Source organism: Thunnus maccoyii, chromosome 5 (assembly GCF_910596095.1).
Source record: "Thunnus maccoyii chromosome 5, fThuMac1.1, whole genome shotgun sequence".
NCBI classification, from domain to species: Eukaryota; Metazoa; Chordata; class Actinopteri; order Scombriformes; family Scombridae; genus Thunnus; species Thunnus maccoyii.
Genome location: NC_056537.1, coordinates 12,482,867 through 12,496,069, shown reverse-complemented (window position 1 = coordinate 12,496,069; position 13,203 = coordinate 12,482,867). Strand labels below are relative to the sequence as shown.

The following is a 13,203-nucleotide window of genomic DNA, read 5'->3' as shown; positions in this document are numbered from 1 at the left end:
TCAAGATCCTTAGAGGGAAAGTAGTTGTGGAAGGAAATCAAGGAAAGGTAAAAAAAAAAAAAAAAAAGAAGCAGAGCGTGACAGTTGAATATAGGTTAGAAAGAAGAATAGAGGACAGAGGCAAGTAAGGCCGAGTTAGAGACCGATAGACAGAGAGAGTGAAACGAAGCAGATAGAATGGAAGAGGCCTGTGTGTGTCTCCAGGCAGTGGGCCTTATGTGGCCTGCTTTAACACTCCCCTCCACCATCTGTCACATCCCACATTACAGGGGAAGGATAGGAACGGCACCAGCTCTCATTTCTCCTAGTTACACTCAGACTGCTATTTCAGCACTGCACCAGAGCCTCAGTGTCTCCCCTCCTCCAGCACATCCCACATTTATATTTCATATTTACATGCAAAGCATTTATCTGACACTCATGCAGAGCAATTTAAGTGCAACAGTAGAATAGGGTCACTATATTCCCTTTACTCTAATATATCCCTCATCCTCGTGAGCCTAATTCCTTCTCTCTTTTTTGTGCTTTTTTTTCTTTCTCCCTTGTTCCCAGAACATAGTTTCTCACTTAATTTGCCTCCCATCAGCCCCACACTGCCCCATTTATAGTATGTTTAATTCTCTCTCAGCTAGCAGTAATTGAGAGTCCTTGGGATTTGCATCAATGTCAAGCACTTGCACATGGTTGGCTGCTAGAGTGTGTGAGTTGGAATGGATTCTCCTAATGTCTTAATTGCTGCCTCCTGGTTGGCCGTCCTGGTGCGAGAAGGGTACAACTAACCTGCTACTGTTCATTTTTTAATTCCTTTTACCTCCTGACAGCAGAAGCGATATCTGGTTCACTGATGTTAAATTACACAGTCAGTATTGGGAGATTACTGTACATAGATGTCAAGCGCTCACCAAATGTTCGACTGCTGGAATGTATCGGGTTCTCGCTTTATTTACTTATTATTCTGCATAAATTTATCTGTTTTTGTTGTGGTAAATAGGAGTGAGAATGCAGTTTCAGGTGGCAGGATATTATGAATTAGGCCTCTTTTGTTCAGGTTTCGAAAGGTTGCACACTATCTGTCAATATGACATTTTCAAAGTGAATCCTAAGCGCCAATGCAGGCCTAGTTGGAAAGATCGGATAGAAGCAGGATATTACTGTCTGAAAGAGCAAGCTTCTCCCCATTGAGGTGTCAGCTGTGCTCTCTTAGAACTCAAGAGACGCAGGGGAATACACACATGTGCACACACACATACGCACACGCTTCATTTCATTTGTATTCCCGCAGTCACCTACACACACTCTTGATCTGAGAGAATAATCAGCATTTGGGAATATTTTGCCTCATTGCTTATTCATAGCCTGGCATTGTGTTTATGTCTTATTCATGCCACTGCTTGTGATGTCTGTCTGTTTTAATGAGTAATCGGGGCTAATTGTACGTGTGTTGATGGTGTAAAAGGCAGATTGAACCAAGGAAGGCATTTTCATCAAGGAAACTCCTCTCCCTGTATTTGCCTGTGCAACTGCTACACAGCACTGAGGATGACACATGCAATATGAAAGGGGTTTGGATTATGTTAAGTCAAGTTAGCATTTCCAGTTCCAGGATTTGTATGAGCTTGTAATATCATATCCACTGGTAATAGGTGAATGTGTCACTGTGGTTTGGCACCTGAGTGAGCTCATCTCTGTCATAATTATCGTGATGTTTTGATTTGGGATAAAGCAGGGGCTTATTATTCCGCATCAATGCTTGAAAGAGAGTTTTTTTTTGTGGATTCAAAGATTAGATTAGTAACAGCTACAACCAGGATTTATTTGAAACCAAGTACTAAGTGTTAGGGGTGTGCGTCTGTGAAAACCACAAACCAAGCCGGAGTATTAAATGGCAGGTCCTCACAAGGGCAATCGCACAGTCTAGTCGGTATGATTTCCTTTCACCCCTCATGTTACATGTGAACCCAGCTGTCTCATTTTTTGAGGGAACTGCCCCAGAACTGCCAGACAGAGGCTGAGCTTTAAGACTTTGATATTTCCTGTTTGTACTTTGACCAGCTTGTTGTTATTTACCCCGGTCTCGTTTGTTTGTCGTCTACAGACGAAGCCACAGGTTACGGGCCAGTGTTTGAGGAGCAGCCGGTGGATACCATCTACCCCGAGGAGTCACCCGAGGCCAAAATCACCATGAACTGCCGGGCCAAAGCCAATCCACCTGCCACATACAAGTAACATATGTTCCCCATAAACCCAGCCTCATTACTGCCTGCTGTGCATTCTGTGTGCCTCCCATTCCTCACCATCTCTCAGGCTGTATTCAGTATGTTTTAGGAAGTGCCTGTAAATGGCAAGGTCACGAGGATGTGTGTTTTAACCTTCTCCATCTCTCACCTCCAAGGTTTACTATGTCTGTGTGTGACCATCCAGCAGTGCATGATTTCATTATGCATTTTCAGACTATTCCCACAAAATCATGTTGTCATCAAACAATCTGCACAGCTCATTTTGTTTAAAGCTAATTTTTTTTTCACAATGATTTAAATGCAAAAATATGACAAGCCAGAAAAGCCAAATAACAAATGAGATTTTGTTCCTGCCGCCACAACAAACAGCACAGCCAACATGTCTCCATCTCATTTCACTGCTCAAAATTTAAAGCATTTTGGATGATCTATTTCAATTTAGATGTAAATGTATGTAAATGATATTGCTCTGCATCCCCCCCGAAATGGTTTCACTGTCAGAGAGCCCAGAATTAGATGTCAGAGGGGACGGAATTAGCTTTGACCACAGCTGGTATTAAGTGTTTAAGAGGGTTCATATACAGTACAGCTATGCCTTTCAAAACATTACATTTGTTATTGCTTTCACATAGAGCAACCCTCAGTTTATGGATATTGATAAATTCTTACAGTATGTTTATTGCAAGAAAAATCAGATTTTGCTGTACTGTACTGTGGAGAACCCAACGCACAGCAACAACATACAATTAAAATATTGTATGTCTCTTCATCAGACACTATGTTTGTGATGCTCCATGTAAAATGCACCATTTGTCAACAATTATAATCAAATAGTAGTTCACAGCAGTCTGCCATAGTATGTTTGACACTTACAGTACTTCACTGACCCTGGTTGCTTTCCTTGCAGATGGATGCTGGGCAGCAAGGAAATTGACTTGAAAGAAGAACAGAGCCACTACAGTTTAGTGGGAGGCAACCTGGTCATCAGCTACCCTATTAAAAACCAACATACAGGAATGTACACCTGTTTGGCTACCAACATGTACGGCACAATCATCAGCCAAGAGGCTTCTGTCCAGTTCGGGTGTAAGTGGCCCAGATGTGAACCTCCATTTAGCCTGCTGTGATGTCCAGTACCATGCAGTTTTAATAGAGAACTGCCCTGGAGCTGTACTTTCATGCATATTAAGCGCTTTGAAATTGCAAGGGCAGCTGGGACAAATCCTAAGTGGTGTGCAAAGTGCAATTTGTGAATGGACTAACTATGATACCAGCGTGGCTAATGTACTTTTCTATTAAAAACCACAGCTCAATTCAAAAGCTGTTGTTGAACTTTATACAACTCTTAAACCTTTGGTGTAGGTTTTATGAAAATTTGTTGTACAAAATGCTCAAATGTGAATATATATGACAGCTCCTCACTCTGAAACTGTCTTACAGCAGATTTATATCTGTTTTCTCAGATCTTGATCTTTTCTCATCGGAGGAAAGGGAGTCGGTGTACGTCAAAGAGGGACAGGGGGCAGTGCTGCTCTGTGCTCCTCCACCACATTATCCAGGTACATACAGCATGTGAAACCTGAGTGTGCTTTTAATTGAGTGTTCCTACAAGATAATATTGAACCTCCCTCATCCTGTTAGCAACAGTAGCACAGTAGCTAGAACTGTTCCCTGTTTTGGTTTATGACCCTACCTCCCAGTCTACAGCCTTGTAAGTCAGCTGGACCGAAGATTTTAAATTTCCCATGTATATAATGAAATTGCAACTGCTATGTTAGCCCAGTAATGGACTCTAATTAGTGAAATAATGAAATGAACCAAAGACATTTTTCCCCTGTTGGCTTGGGATCCAATTGCCCTTCTTAATGTTCTCTAAGGTATAAAAACAATGACACCAATGACTGCCACTGTCTCATTATCAGTTTTAGGCTTTTTGTTTCACAGTTTGCAGTCATCCTCATGATGGATTTACATTTTTTACCTCCTAATGGATGTAAAAGAATATTTTCATTAGTATATATCTACTTTAAGCTAATAGGTCATTACAAAGGTTATTGTCTGTAATCCATTCTTGGACTGGCTTCCTGCATAATATGTATTTGTGTGTTTGTTAAAGTGTGTTTGTGTCTTTATTTGGCTTGATTGTATTAGTTCTCCTTACATCTCATATGCTTTGAATATAATAGATTGGTTGTAAACAAAACTTTTTCCTTCTCACTATTAGCATTGCTCAGCTATAGCTATTAAGCCAAAAAAACAGTATTCATACAAATGCAAATCCATCAAACACAACAGTCTGAAAGCATAGCTATCTCTCTCTCTACAGCATCAGAATTACCTCAACAAGCCAATGTGCTTATAGTATCTCTCTATTATGCCTCTCAGCCAACAGAATTATAAGATTTTATCCGAAAGGTCAATAGATGCTTGAATAATAAGTCCCACTCAGCACCAAAGAATTGTGCTATTTTTATTGTGCATGTATTGAGATGATTCAAACTGAGCCAGCTTCACATCCGATCCCTTCAGCTCTTTCTAAAGCTGTTGCTAAGTGTCGGAGGTCTTGATTGACAGGTGGTGTTTTGTTGTGTCTCTCTCTGTGCAGAAGAGCTGTCATTCCGATGGATACTCAACGAATTCCCCACCTTCATCCCACTGGACAAGAGGCGTTTTGTCTCCCAAAGCACGGGCAACCTCTATATCTCCAAAGTGGACTCCTCAGACAGCGGCAACTACTCCTGCATTGCATCCAGCCCGTCAATTTCCAAGAGCGTCTTCTCCAACTACATCCCTCTAGTGCCTCTGGCTGAACGTTAGTACCTCACTTATGTCTTCCCAGTTTCTTTCCAGTTAATGATGATTCAATGGAAGTAGTGGTTTTAGTTTACTACATGAGTAAGAGTTCTTTCTGTAGTAAACATGAGTCACCTACACCCAATTATCTCAGTGATCTTAAATGACCTATGTCTAGTCTGGGTTGGTTTAATTACTGGCTGATCACAGTGTGATAACTGGGCCACAGTAACATTGCAATGAACAGCATTTCATGATATGTATTGCACTGAGATGAATGCCTCTCACCTCAATATGCAATTATTTATTGTTTTTGAATGTACAAAAATGCTTAAGGTCAATACAATGGTGAAATGCTGTATATGTACATTTAAGTGCACGTGTCTCTATGATTGCCATGAATCTTGGCACTCAGGCTGTTATTCTTTCACTTCTACCAGTAAAATGAAGTGCATGTTTAGACCTGAAGTGTTTCTGAAAGAGATGAGTCTCAAAGATAAGCTTGACGATAAGAAGTAACTCTGCATGGTCGCAGTAAAATACCGCATTGATTTTTTGGCTCCCGTCCCCACAGAAGCACTATGTTTAATCACAACAAGTGCTTGGTTTTGGTGCGATAAGGTTACGCCGCTGTTGTCGACTCTTCAAATTAGACTTACAGGAACAAATTATCTCAGAAGTAGACTGACACACAAGAATGTGCTTGCTAGGAAGAATGAACAGGAACATCAACAGTCCCAGAGATGGAGACCAAAAACTAAAGCTGAACGTTTGTTTATTAATTCTCTGTGTGCTTGTATGGCCCAAGGTAGGAAGCATAAATACAAAACTAGGTACTATTTTAACGCTTTACTTGGGGGCATTCCCAAAATTCATTAATTATTCCAATGTTGTTATAACTTTGGCTAGCTCCACCTGTGGGAGATATGTTTTGAACAAAAGTTAGAGCAGAAACTGTATTGTTGTGCTCCACCAGAGAGGTCAGGTTGGAACAGAGCTGACCAAATGTTTGGGCTCTCTAATGCATACCTGTATTATAAGATGCCTTCTGGGTATGATATGGCCTGTATTTATCTATGTTGTGTTTGTGTCTGTGAGGAGATAATAACTCGAAAAACTTCTTCTCCATCTGCTCCTATCTGCACTTTTTTTTTAATGTGTTAAAGTATCTGGTTCCATTTATTATGTCTGCTAACCCTTTGAGTTCTGCATCATATACACTGGAACCAAAATGAGATTTTTTAGTATCCTGGTTATGTGTTTGAGTATGTAATCATCATACCCTGGTTTCAAAAATGGGGATGAGCCTTTTTTCTAGTTTTGAGAAACCAGTGTCAGTGTCTGCGATGTGGGCAGGCGTTTCATCAAATGTAATTAGTAGTTAGTCCTTCATACAAAAAATATGATGATAAACTATGTATTAATGATTTAGGCTGAAATGAGTGAATGTCTGATGCTGGTAGTGCAGAGGATACATTTCAGTGTTGCGCCTGTCTTCCTGTTTCTTTCTCACTCGCTAATCACATGACGAAGGTATATATCAGAGGACTATCAAAGTGGTAAATGCTCTGGGTTCATTCTTACTTGCTGAGGTAACTCAGTCGGTATAGATATAACAGCGAGTGGTTGAGATTTTGGAGAAATCAAAGACATACTTAGATCCATGCAATGTAATGCAAAATCTGGACCGTCACAGACAAAATCAAGTTTACATGTTTAATTTATGACAGACTTAACCCACTTAGGCCCACTTAGGCTCTGCTGTTAGACACCTGGATAGTGTTAGAATTATTTATACAGTTAGATAAGTAACCAGGTTTCACACAGTCAATATAAATTTCATGTCCTGAATGTGGTCAAAGACCCAAAACCGGGATACTAGTGTGCATGTTAATGTAATCCTTGTGTTACTAACCCGTAAAAGCCTAGCTCCATCGCACACTGTGTGAGTCAAGGTAGGACTCCTGGCTAAAAGAGCAAACACACATGGGTATCTTTTGGTTTTATTCAGCCCTCTTAGGTAACTATTGGTTCTCTGTAACTATTGATTACTTAATTATTTGATGCAAAATTGTTTATTTCTGGTGTATTTTCTGTTTTAGAGTACCATGTGAACACAATCTGTCTTTACTATTCCCACCTTGATGAAGACCCCACATTTTAACCAATATGCCAGACTAAATAAGGTCTTTTGATGTAACTCCTCTCCTTATACTAAATGTTTCTACTAAAAAACACTATTTGGCCAAGGCTTAGCAGCTAGAAATGAGTTTGTCTCCAGAGTCATAACTCTAGTCTGTTGTTATTCCTTCCAGGTCCCATCAGGAAATACCCTGCTGACCTTAAAGTCAAGTTCCCTGACACCACTGCTCTGGTGGGGCAGAATATCACCTTGGAATGCTTCGCTTTGGGGAAGTAAGTGTGAAGGAACACAGTGGTTATCACTATCTGTGAGTGCGCTGTTTGAAATGTGCTCTGTAGGGTTTTACTGATGTTTTTCATAAAAATATTGGTCTCAGCCAGTTAGTCTTATCTACTGCACTGTGCTAGGTTTTTTAATCTTTATTATTGTAGCATGAAAATGGTCAATTTAAGTGATGCAGCATATCAGTTTACATCAGTACATACATATTAACTTTACTACTCAAATACAGAAATTTAAGTGTTGGGGATCAACCCAAGTATCAAAACAGTATATTAGTTCACCCTTAATGTGTAGTAAGGTGTGGGTTATATTAGACAACTCTCTCTTTTATAAAACATGTTTCAGAATGATGATGATTTGAGTGCAGTGATGCATATGGTCTGCAAGATGAAGCCTGCCTTGTGTATTATTTTTCTCTCTTTGTCCTCTGTCCTACCCAGCCCCGTCCCTGAGATCCGCTGGAAGAAGTTAGATGGAGAACTGCCACTCAATCACGAGGTGCGGATGGCGGGGGCTCATCTGCATCTGTACAATGTGCAGTTTGAAGATGCCGGCACATATACATGTGAGGCATTGAACTCAAAAGGAAAGGACTACCACACTGCGCGTGTGTCTGTGGAAGGTAAGGAGTATGTTATCTGTCATTTCAGCCTTCTTATTTTAAGACGCACTACAGGGAACACTATATTTTTAGTCTTAGTCTATATCAGCTGTATAAATTATCTGCTATACACACTGCGTGGGATAAACTCACCATCTCTCAGTTGCTATCAGTGCCTAGTGTAGTTTCTTAGCTTTTTCTTTTATTAGATCTAACACCTACTTTAATGCCTCAAGTATCACCCCATATCATATATTATTCAGCAGCTTTGTAGTTTTCTTAGATTTTTTTCAAACACTGTAACTCATTTGCTCGTGTCCCCATTTGCAGCTTTTCCTGAGTGGGTGAAGCACATCAGCAGCACAGAGAAAGACTTAAGTAGTGACTACACCATGTCCTGCATAGCCAGTGGTAAACCTAAACCAAGCATCCACTGGCTGAAGAATGGAGAACTGGTAATATTCAGACTGATAAATCATATTTTTTTTGTATAGCCAAGCAATTTAGCTATTACTGTAAAATACTCGGAGCCATTTGGCAACTCTGTGAGTGTCATAGAACTTGTTCAGTGTGCAGCTCAGGGTAGTTCTTGTAGCACAGCAGTGACAGGAAGCTGGCACTGTGGGTACACATCATGTCAAGAGAAAGTACCTGGTGTTATTGAGCTGGTGCCAGCATGGGTTTTGTAACCCTCCATAGAAACAACTGTCATCAGACCTGAATTATACCCAAGAGAATAGCAGCTAGTGACAGCAGAGTGGGGGAGGGTTTTTAATATATGCTGTTGAATACATCATTGTGCATTAATGAAGTCCTCTCCCAGTCAAATTAACTAATTGTCATCTGTACCTTTGTAGATGTCAACAATCAACAGTTTGATTTTGATCCTTTGCTTAGTAATAGAGTTGGAACTGTAGGAAAATGGTAAAAATTTGGGATGATGATATTTTAACTATACACTCCTGTTATTTTCCACAGTTTGACAAGAAAGAGATGAGGTTCAGAAGCTTGACATTTGACGATTCAGGGATGTACCAGTGCACAGCAAAAAATCCTCATGGAATCATCTATGCCAGTGCAGAGCTGCGTGTGTTTGGTGAGTCAGACTTACAGCCGGAGCACAACTGTCTGCGTCAGTGATTTAAAGGTCACGTTTGAAGCTGACTAATTGGAGCTCATTAAGACATGGATATATGTCATATTTTTTTTTAAGAAAAGCTACTTTTACATAGTTGGAAAAAAACATAAATGGACAATGTCTCCAAAAAAGTTGACTGTTCATTTAAAGTAGCACACACAATCTGTTAGTACACTACTCATTTTTATGAATGTAAAATGTGTAAGATTAATTTATGCATGCATGCAGGTAATGCATATTCTACTAAGTTTGTGATGAATAATCCATACTGTCCCTCCTTTCACAGCCTGTGCTCCAACGTTTGAACACAACCCAGTGAAACGAGTCCTGGCAGCTAAAAACGGCCGGGTGGTGATCGAATGTCGACCCAAAGCGGCCCCAAAGCCTACCTTCTCCTGGAGCAAAGACACCGAATTGCTTTCCAACTCTACCAGGTAAGCTGTCTCTAAATAAGATGGCACACGCATATTTATTCATCAGCAAGGCAGGTTTTCCTTTGTAGTTTTTAAAGCAAATTGTCATCAACCTTTTTCTATGAGACACATCTGGGTCATATTAACACAAGGACATGTATCTGAGAATCCCTGCTACTGTAATGTGTCACTACTCTGAAGAGGATCTGGAGTAGATGGCCTCTGGAGTAGCGAGACACATCTAGTGGTTTTGGGGATCTAATTAAGCTCTACACCCCTAAATCCACTGTATGTGCCAAAAAAGTCTGCAGTTGTTATTAGTCAGTGATTTCTGTGCTCCTTTGCTGTCTGTCAGTGTCTGACATTAAGCTCATTCTCAACCTCATCAGCCTGGACAGACTGGATGTGTAAACCCCTGCCTTGTGCTCCTCACTGACAAAACAAGCCTAATCTTGGAGCTCTGAGATCCCCAACCTTCTCCCCCACCCTACACACCCCCAATCACCACAGTGGGACTCAGACAGAGGAGGAGCAGCGGCCAAATTACTATGCAGCGTATGCCTCCTAATACTCACTATGGTGGCTGTCTGCATGAGAGAGGGTGTGGAGTGGTGACGGGGTAGCCGGCACAATGCTATTTGTCATGCATGAATATGAAAATATGTAGAGAAAAATTAATCAAACATCGTTGCTTTGCCTTTAGCTCAATTTAATGTTACGTCTTGCTGAGTGGATTCAAGTTCACATACTTTTTTCTTGGAAAACTATATATCCATTAGGGAACTGGCAGATATTCAGAGCACTTTCATCATTTTTCATCATCCACATTACTATGGAATAACATACGCTGGACTTTTGACCTTCATGTTTTGTGCTGAATATTTTATATCCTATAGCTCTTTCTCTCAGTGTGTGAAGAATTAATTCTGCTTTCTCCTCAGAGTGTTCATCTGGGAGGATGGGAGCCTGGAGATCCTCAATGTGACGAGAGCAGATGAAGGCAGGTACACCTGCTTTGCAGAAAATGACCGGGGCAAGGCCAACAGCACAGGCTCTCTGTTGGTTACAGGTAAATTCCAGCTAATGAAGAATACTTAATGAGTAACTCTCTTTATGCCTCTTTTTTCTAATGTCTCCAGGACTGTTGGTGTTGCTGTGACTGATGTCAGTCTTGGCTGGCAACACACTCAGCCCCATCAAACAGTCCCGACCTCCAAATGTCTACTGTTGTTGAATTATGGCCCTCTGAGCAATGCGACAGCATACAGGCTACTGGTGGATATTCAGTCATTTCCCAAGGGCAAAGACGAGAGGGGATTGCTTTAGATCAGATGTGATGAGACAAGAGCTCGGTCTTCACCCTGTTCAGTGTTAAGAAGAAAACTTGAGTTATGAATATGTTGAGATAATTCGATTGAATACCAAATAATTATATTGATATAATTGCTTGTCATTCTTTAGACATGCAATCTCTGCTGTCAAACATTTTTAGTCTTTTTTACAGTTGAGCTCCAGTGGCGCTGGATGTGCAGCTCTTTTCTGCCCCCTTCTGGACATTTGTGCATATTGAACAATTCTACCTATATAATTTTAATCTTAGTTACTACAGTGTAGATACAGTATGTCTACTGTAGGACTGCTCAAGACTCCTTTGTTCTAGTTATTTTCCCATATCTTTCCTCTAATGAATGATCAAATTCCCCGTAATTCCAAATAACTTTAATACATTTTCACCAGGCTGAATCTTTCAGTGGCCTCTTTCTCATCACTGATATCCCCTCATCCTCCTGCGTTTTCCCCAGAGTCCACAAAGATCACCTTGGCCCCATCTAATGCTGACGTTAAAGTGGGTGAAAACGCCTGGATGCAGTGTGCCGCATCACATGACCCCTCCCTGGACATCACCTTCCTCTGGTCCTTGGATGGCCGGGTTATTGACCTACACAAGGACAGCCAACATTATGAACGCACCCCGGTGAGACATCATGTTTATCAATTAATTATTTAAAGACATATGAACGGTAATATCAGAGTTTTGCTTAATAGCTTTCTTTGCCTCAACCACAACCACAAAATCTCAGGGACGCACGGCTTTAACTTGAGCCTGGAGTTCATCCACATCAAACCATATTTGAGGTCATGTTGATGTTTGCTGTATTTTCATTGGAATACCTGAAAGGATAAAGTACAGCACGCTTTTAAATGAATATGACTCTAAAAGCCATTTCACATTCCTTCCCTGAGTAGCCTAGCTTAATAGTACATTTTATATCAGTTTGATAGCAAATAACATCCATTATTGGTGACATGACCCACAGTGCTCTCTCTCTCAGTGCGGCTCTAACCATAAGCAGTGGTTAGCATTTCTCATTTGTCATTCTGCCCACTAGCCAAACACCATATTATGATTGTGATTGATGATACCCCATTTTTGTACACAAGGAGGATTTTCCCCTCGTAAAAATGGGGTCCAGTTCCATTTAATCTTGTTTGTGTGGTATTAGCAAAGCCAATTTGACTCTTAAACAGCGAGTTCAGTGCAGCCATGTACCCTTTAAAGTAGATTATCATTATAGTCATACCTTTCTACAGTGAGAGTGCTGACTATAGCAAACACTGTGAGGAGCTTGACATTTCTTCATAGGAAAAGATATAGAGCAGGAACCAAACCCACAAAATTTCGTTCTACCCCTACCTGGGGTAGAACAAAACATGACCTTGTTTTTTCATAACTTTGACATGTCTCCTTTATGAAATGGATGGTCATCATTTTTCTTTTTACTGCAAAAGTCATTAAATTAATCAATGAAGTGATTCACCGCATAGGCAAAAAAGTGCAAAAAAAACCCACCAGCCCTGAAAGAGAGAGTACCAAGTTAATCCCATGTCATTTTCTACCTACTGGTTGTATTGACATCATATTTGCACTGATGGTCTACAGGTGGTGTCCCTACTCTCAAGAGAAACCAAAATGTCAAAATATGGTTCTATTGTGAATCAGCAGCCTTTTATATAAGGCCTTATTATAGGCGGAAATATCAAACAATTAATTTTTCTGAGAAATACTAATTTCTAATTCTAATCCAATATATATATTAGATATGACTAATACTGTAATCAGTACCCAATTATGCTAATAATTCATTTCAGGTAGTCACTGACAGTCTTATAAAAAAACAAATAATAATAGTTTGCCACTGAGCACTATTATTGTGAATATTCAGTGAGTATAAGCCAAACAAATACACAAAATGTCTGTCTTGTAACAGGGAATACCAAATTCATCCCATGTTTTTTACCCACTGGTTGTATTTACGTACTTCATATTAGCACTGATGGTTCTCAGGTACTCCTTCTTTTTGACTATGTGGTGAATCACTTCATTGATGAATTTAATGACTTTTGTAGTAAAAGAGAAATTATGACCAAAAACAAGGTCATGTATTGTTCTACCCTAGGTAGGGGCAGAACAAAAACAAAGGCCCTTTTTGAGGGTTTGTTCCTGCACTAATAGCTCTTCAGCTGAAGCCCATGTCTAGTTAATCTAGTTGGATGCTCAGGGTTGATATCTCAGTCACTCTGGTCTTGCTGGACTA

The 13,203-nt window shown here is 40.3% G+C and overlaps 1 protein-coding gene across 9 annotated transcripts in view; it reads left to right on the top strand.

Moving 5' to 3' along the window:
* The window catches only part of LOC121897459 (contactin-1a-like), a 71,176-nt gene that overhangs the window by 45,505 nt on the left and 12,468 nt on the right, over positions 1–13,203 (top strand). For all 9 annotated transcript variants that reach the window (XM_042411969.1, XM_042411965.1, XM_042411968.1 and 6 more), the window contains 11 exons: positions 2,096–2,222; positions 3,145–3,323; positions 3,701–3,796; positions 4,843–5,049; positions 7,346–7,445; positions 7,896–8,077; positions 8,387–8,511; positions 9,035–9,152; positions 9,481–9,628; positions 10,549–10,676; positions 11,410–11,582. In XM_042411969.1, coding sequence (XP_042267903.1) covers positions 2,096–2,222; positions 3,145–3,323; positions 3,701–3,796; positions 4,843–5,049; positions 7,346–7,445; positions 7,896–8,077; positions 8,387–8,511; positions 9,035–9,152; positions 9,481–9,628; positions 10,549–10,676; positions 11,410–11,582 — 1,583 coding nt within the window. The remainder of the gene's footprint in view (positions 1–2,095; positions 2,223–3,144; positions 3,324–3,700; positions 3,797–4,842; positions 5,050–7,345; positions 7,446–7,895; positions 8,078–8,386; positions 8,512–9,034; positions 9,153–9,480; positions 9,629–10,548; positions 10,677–11,409; positions 11,583–13,203) is intronic.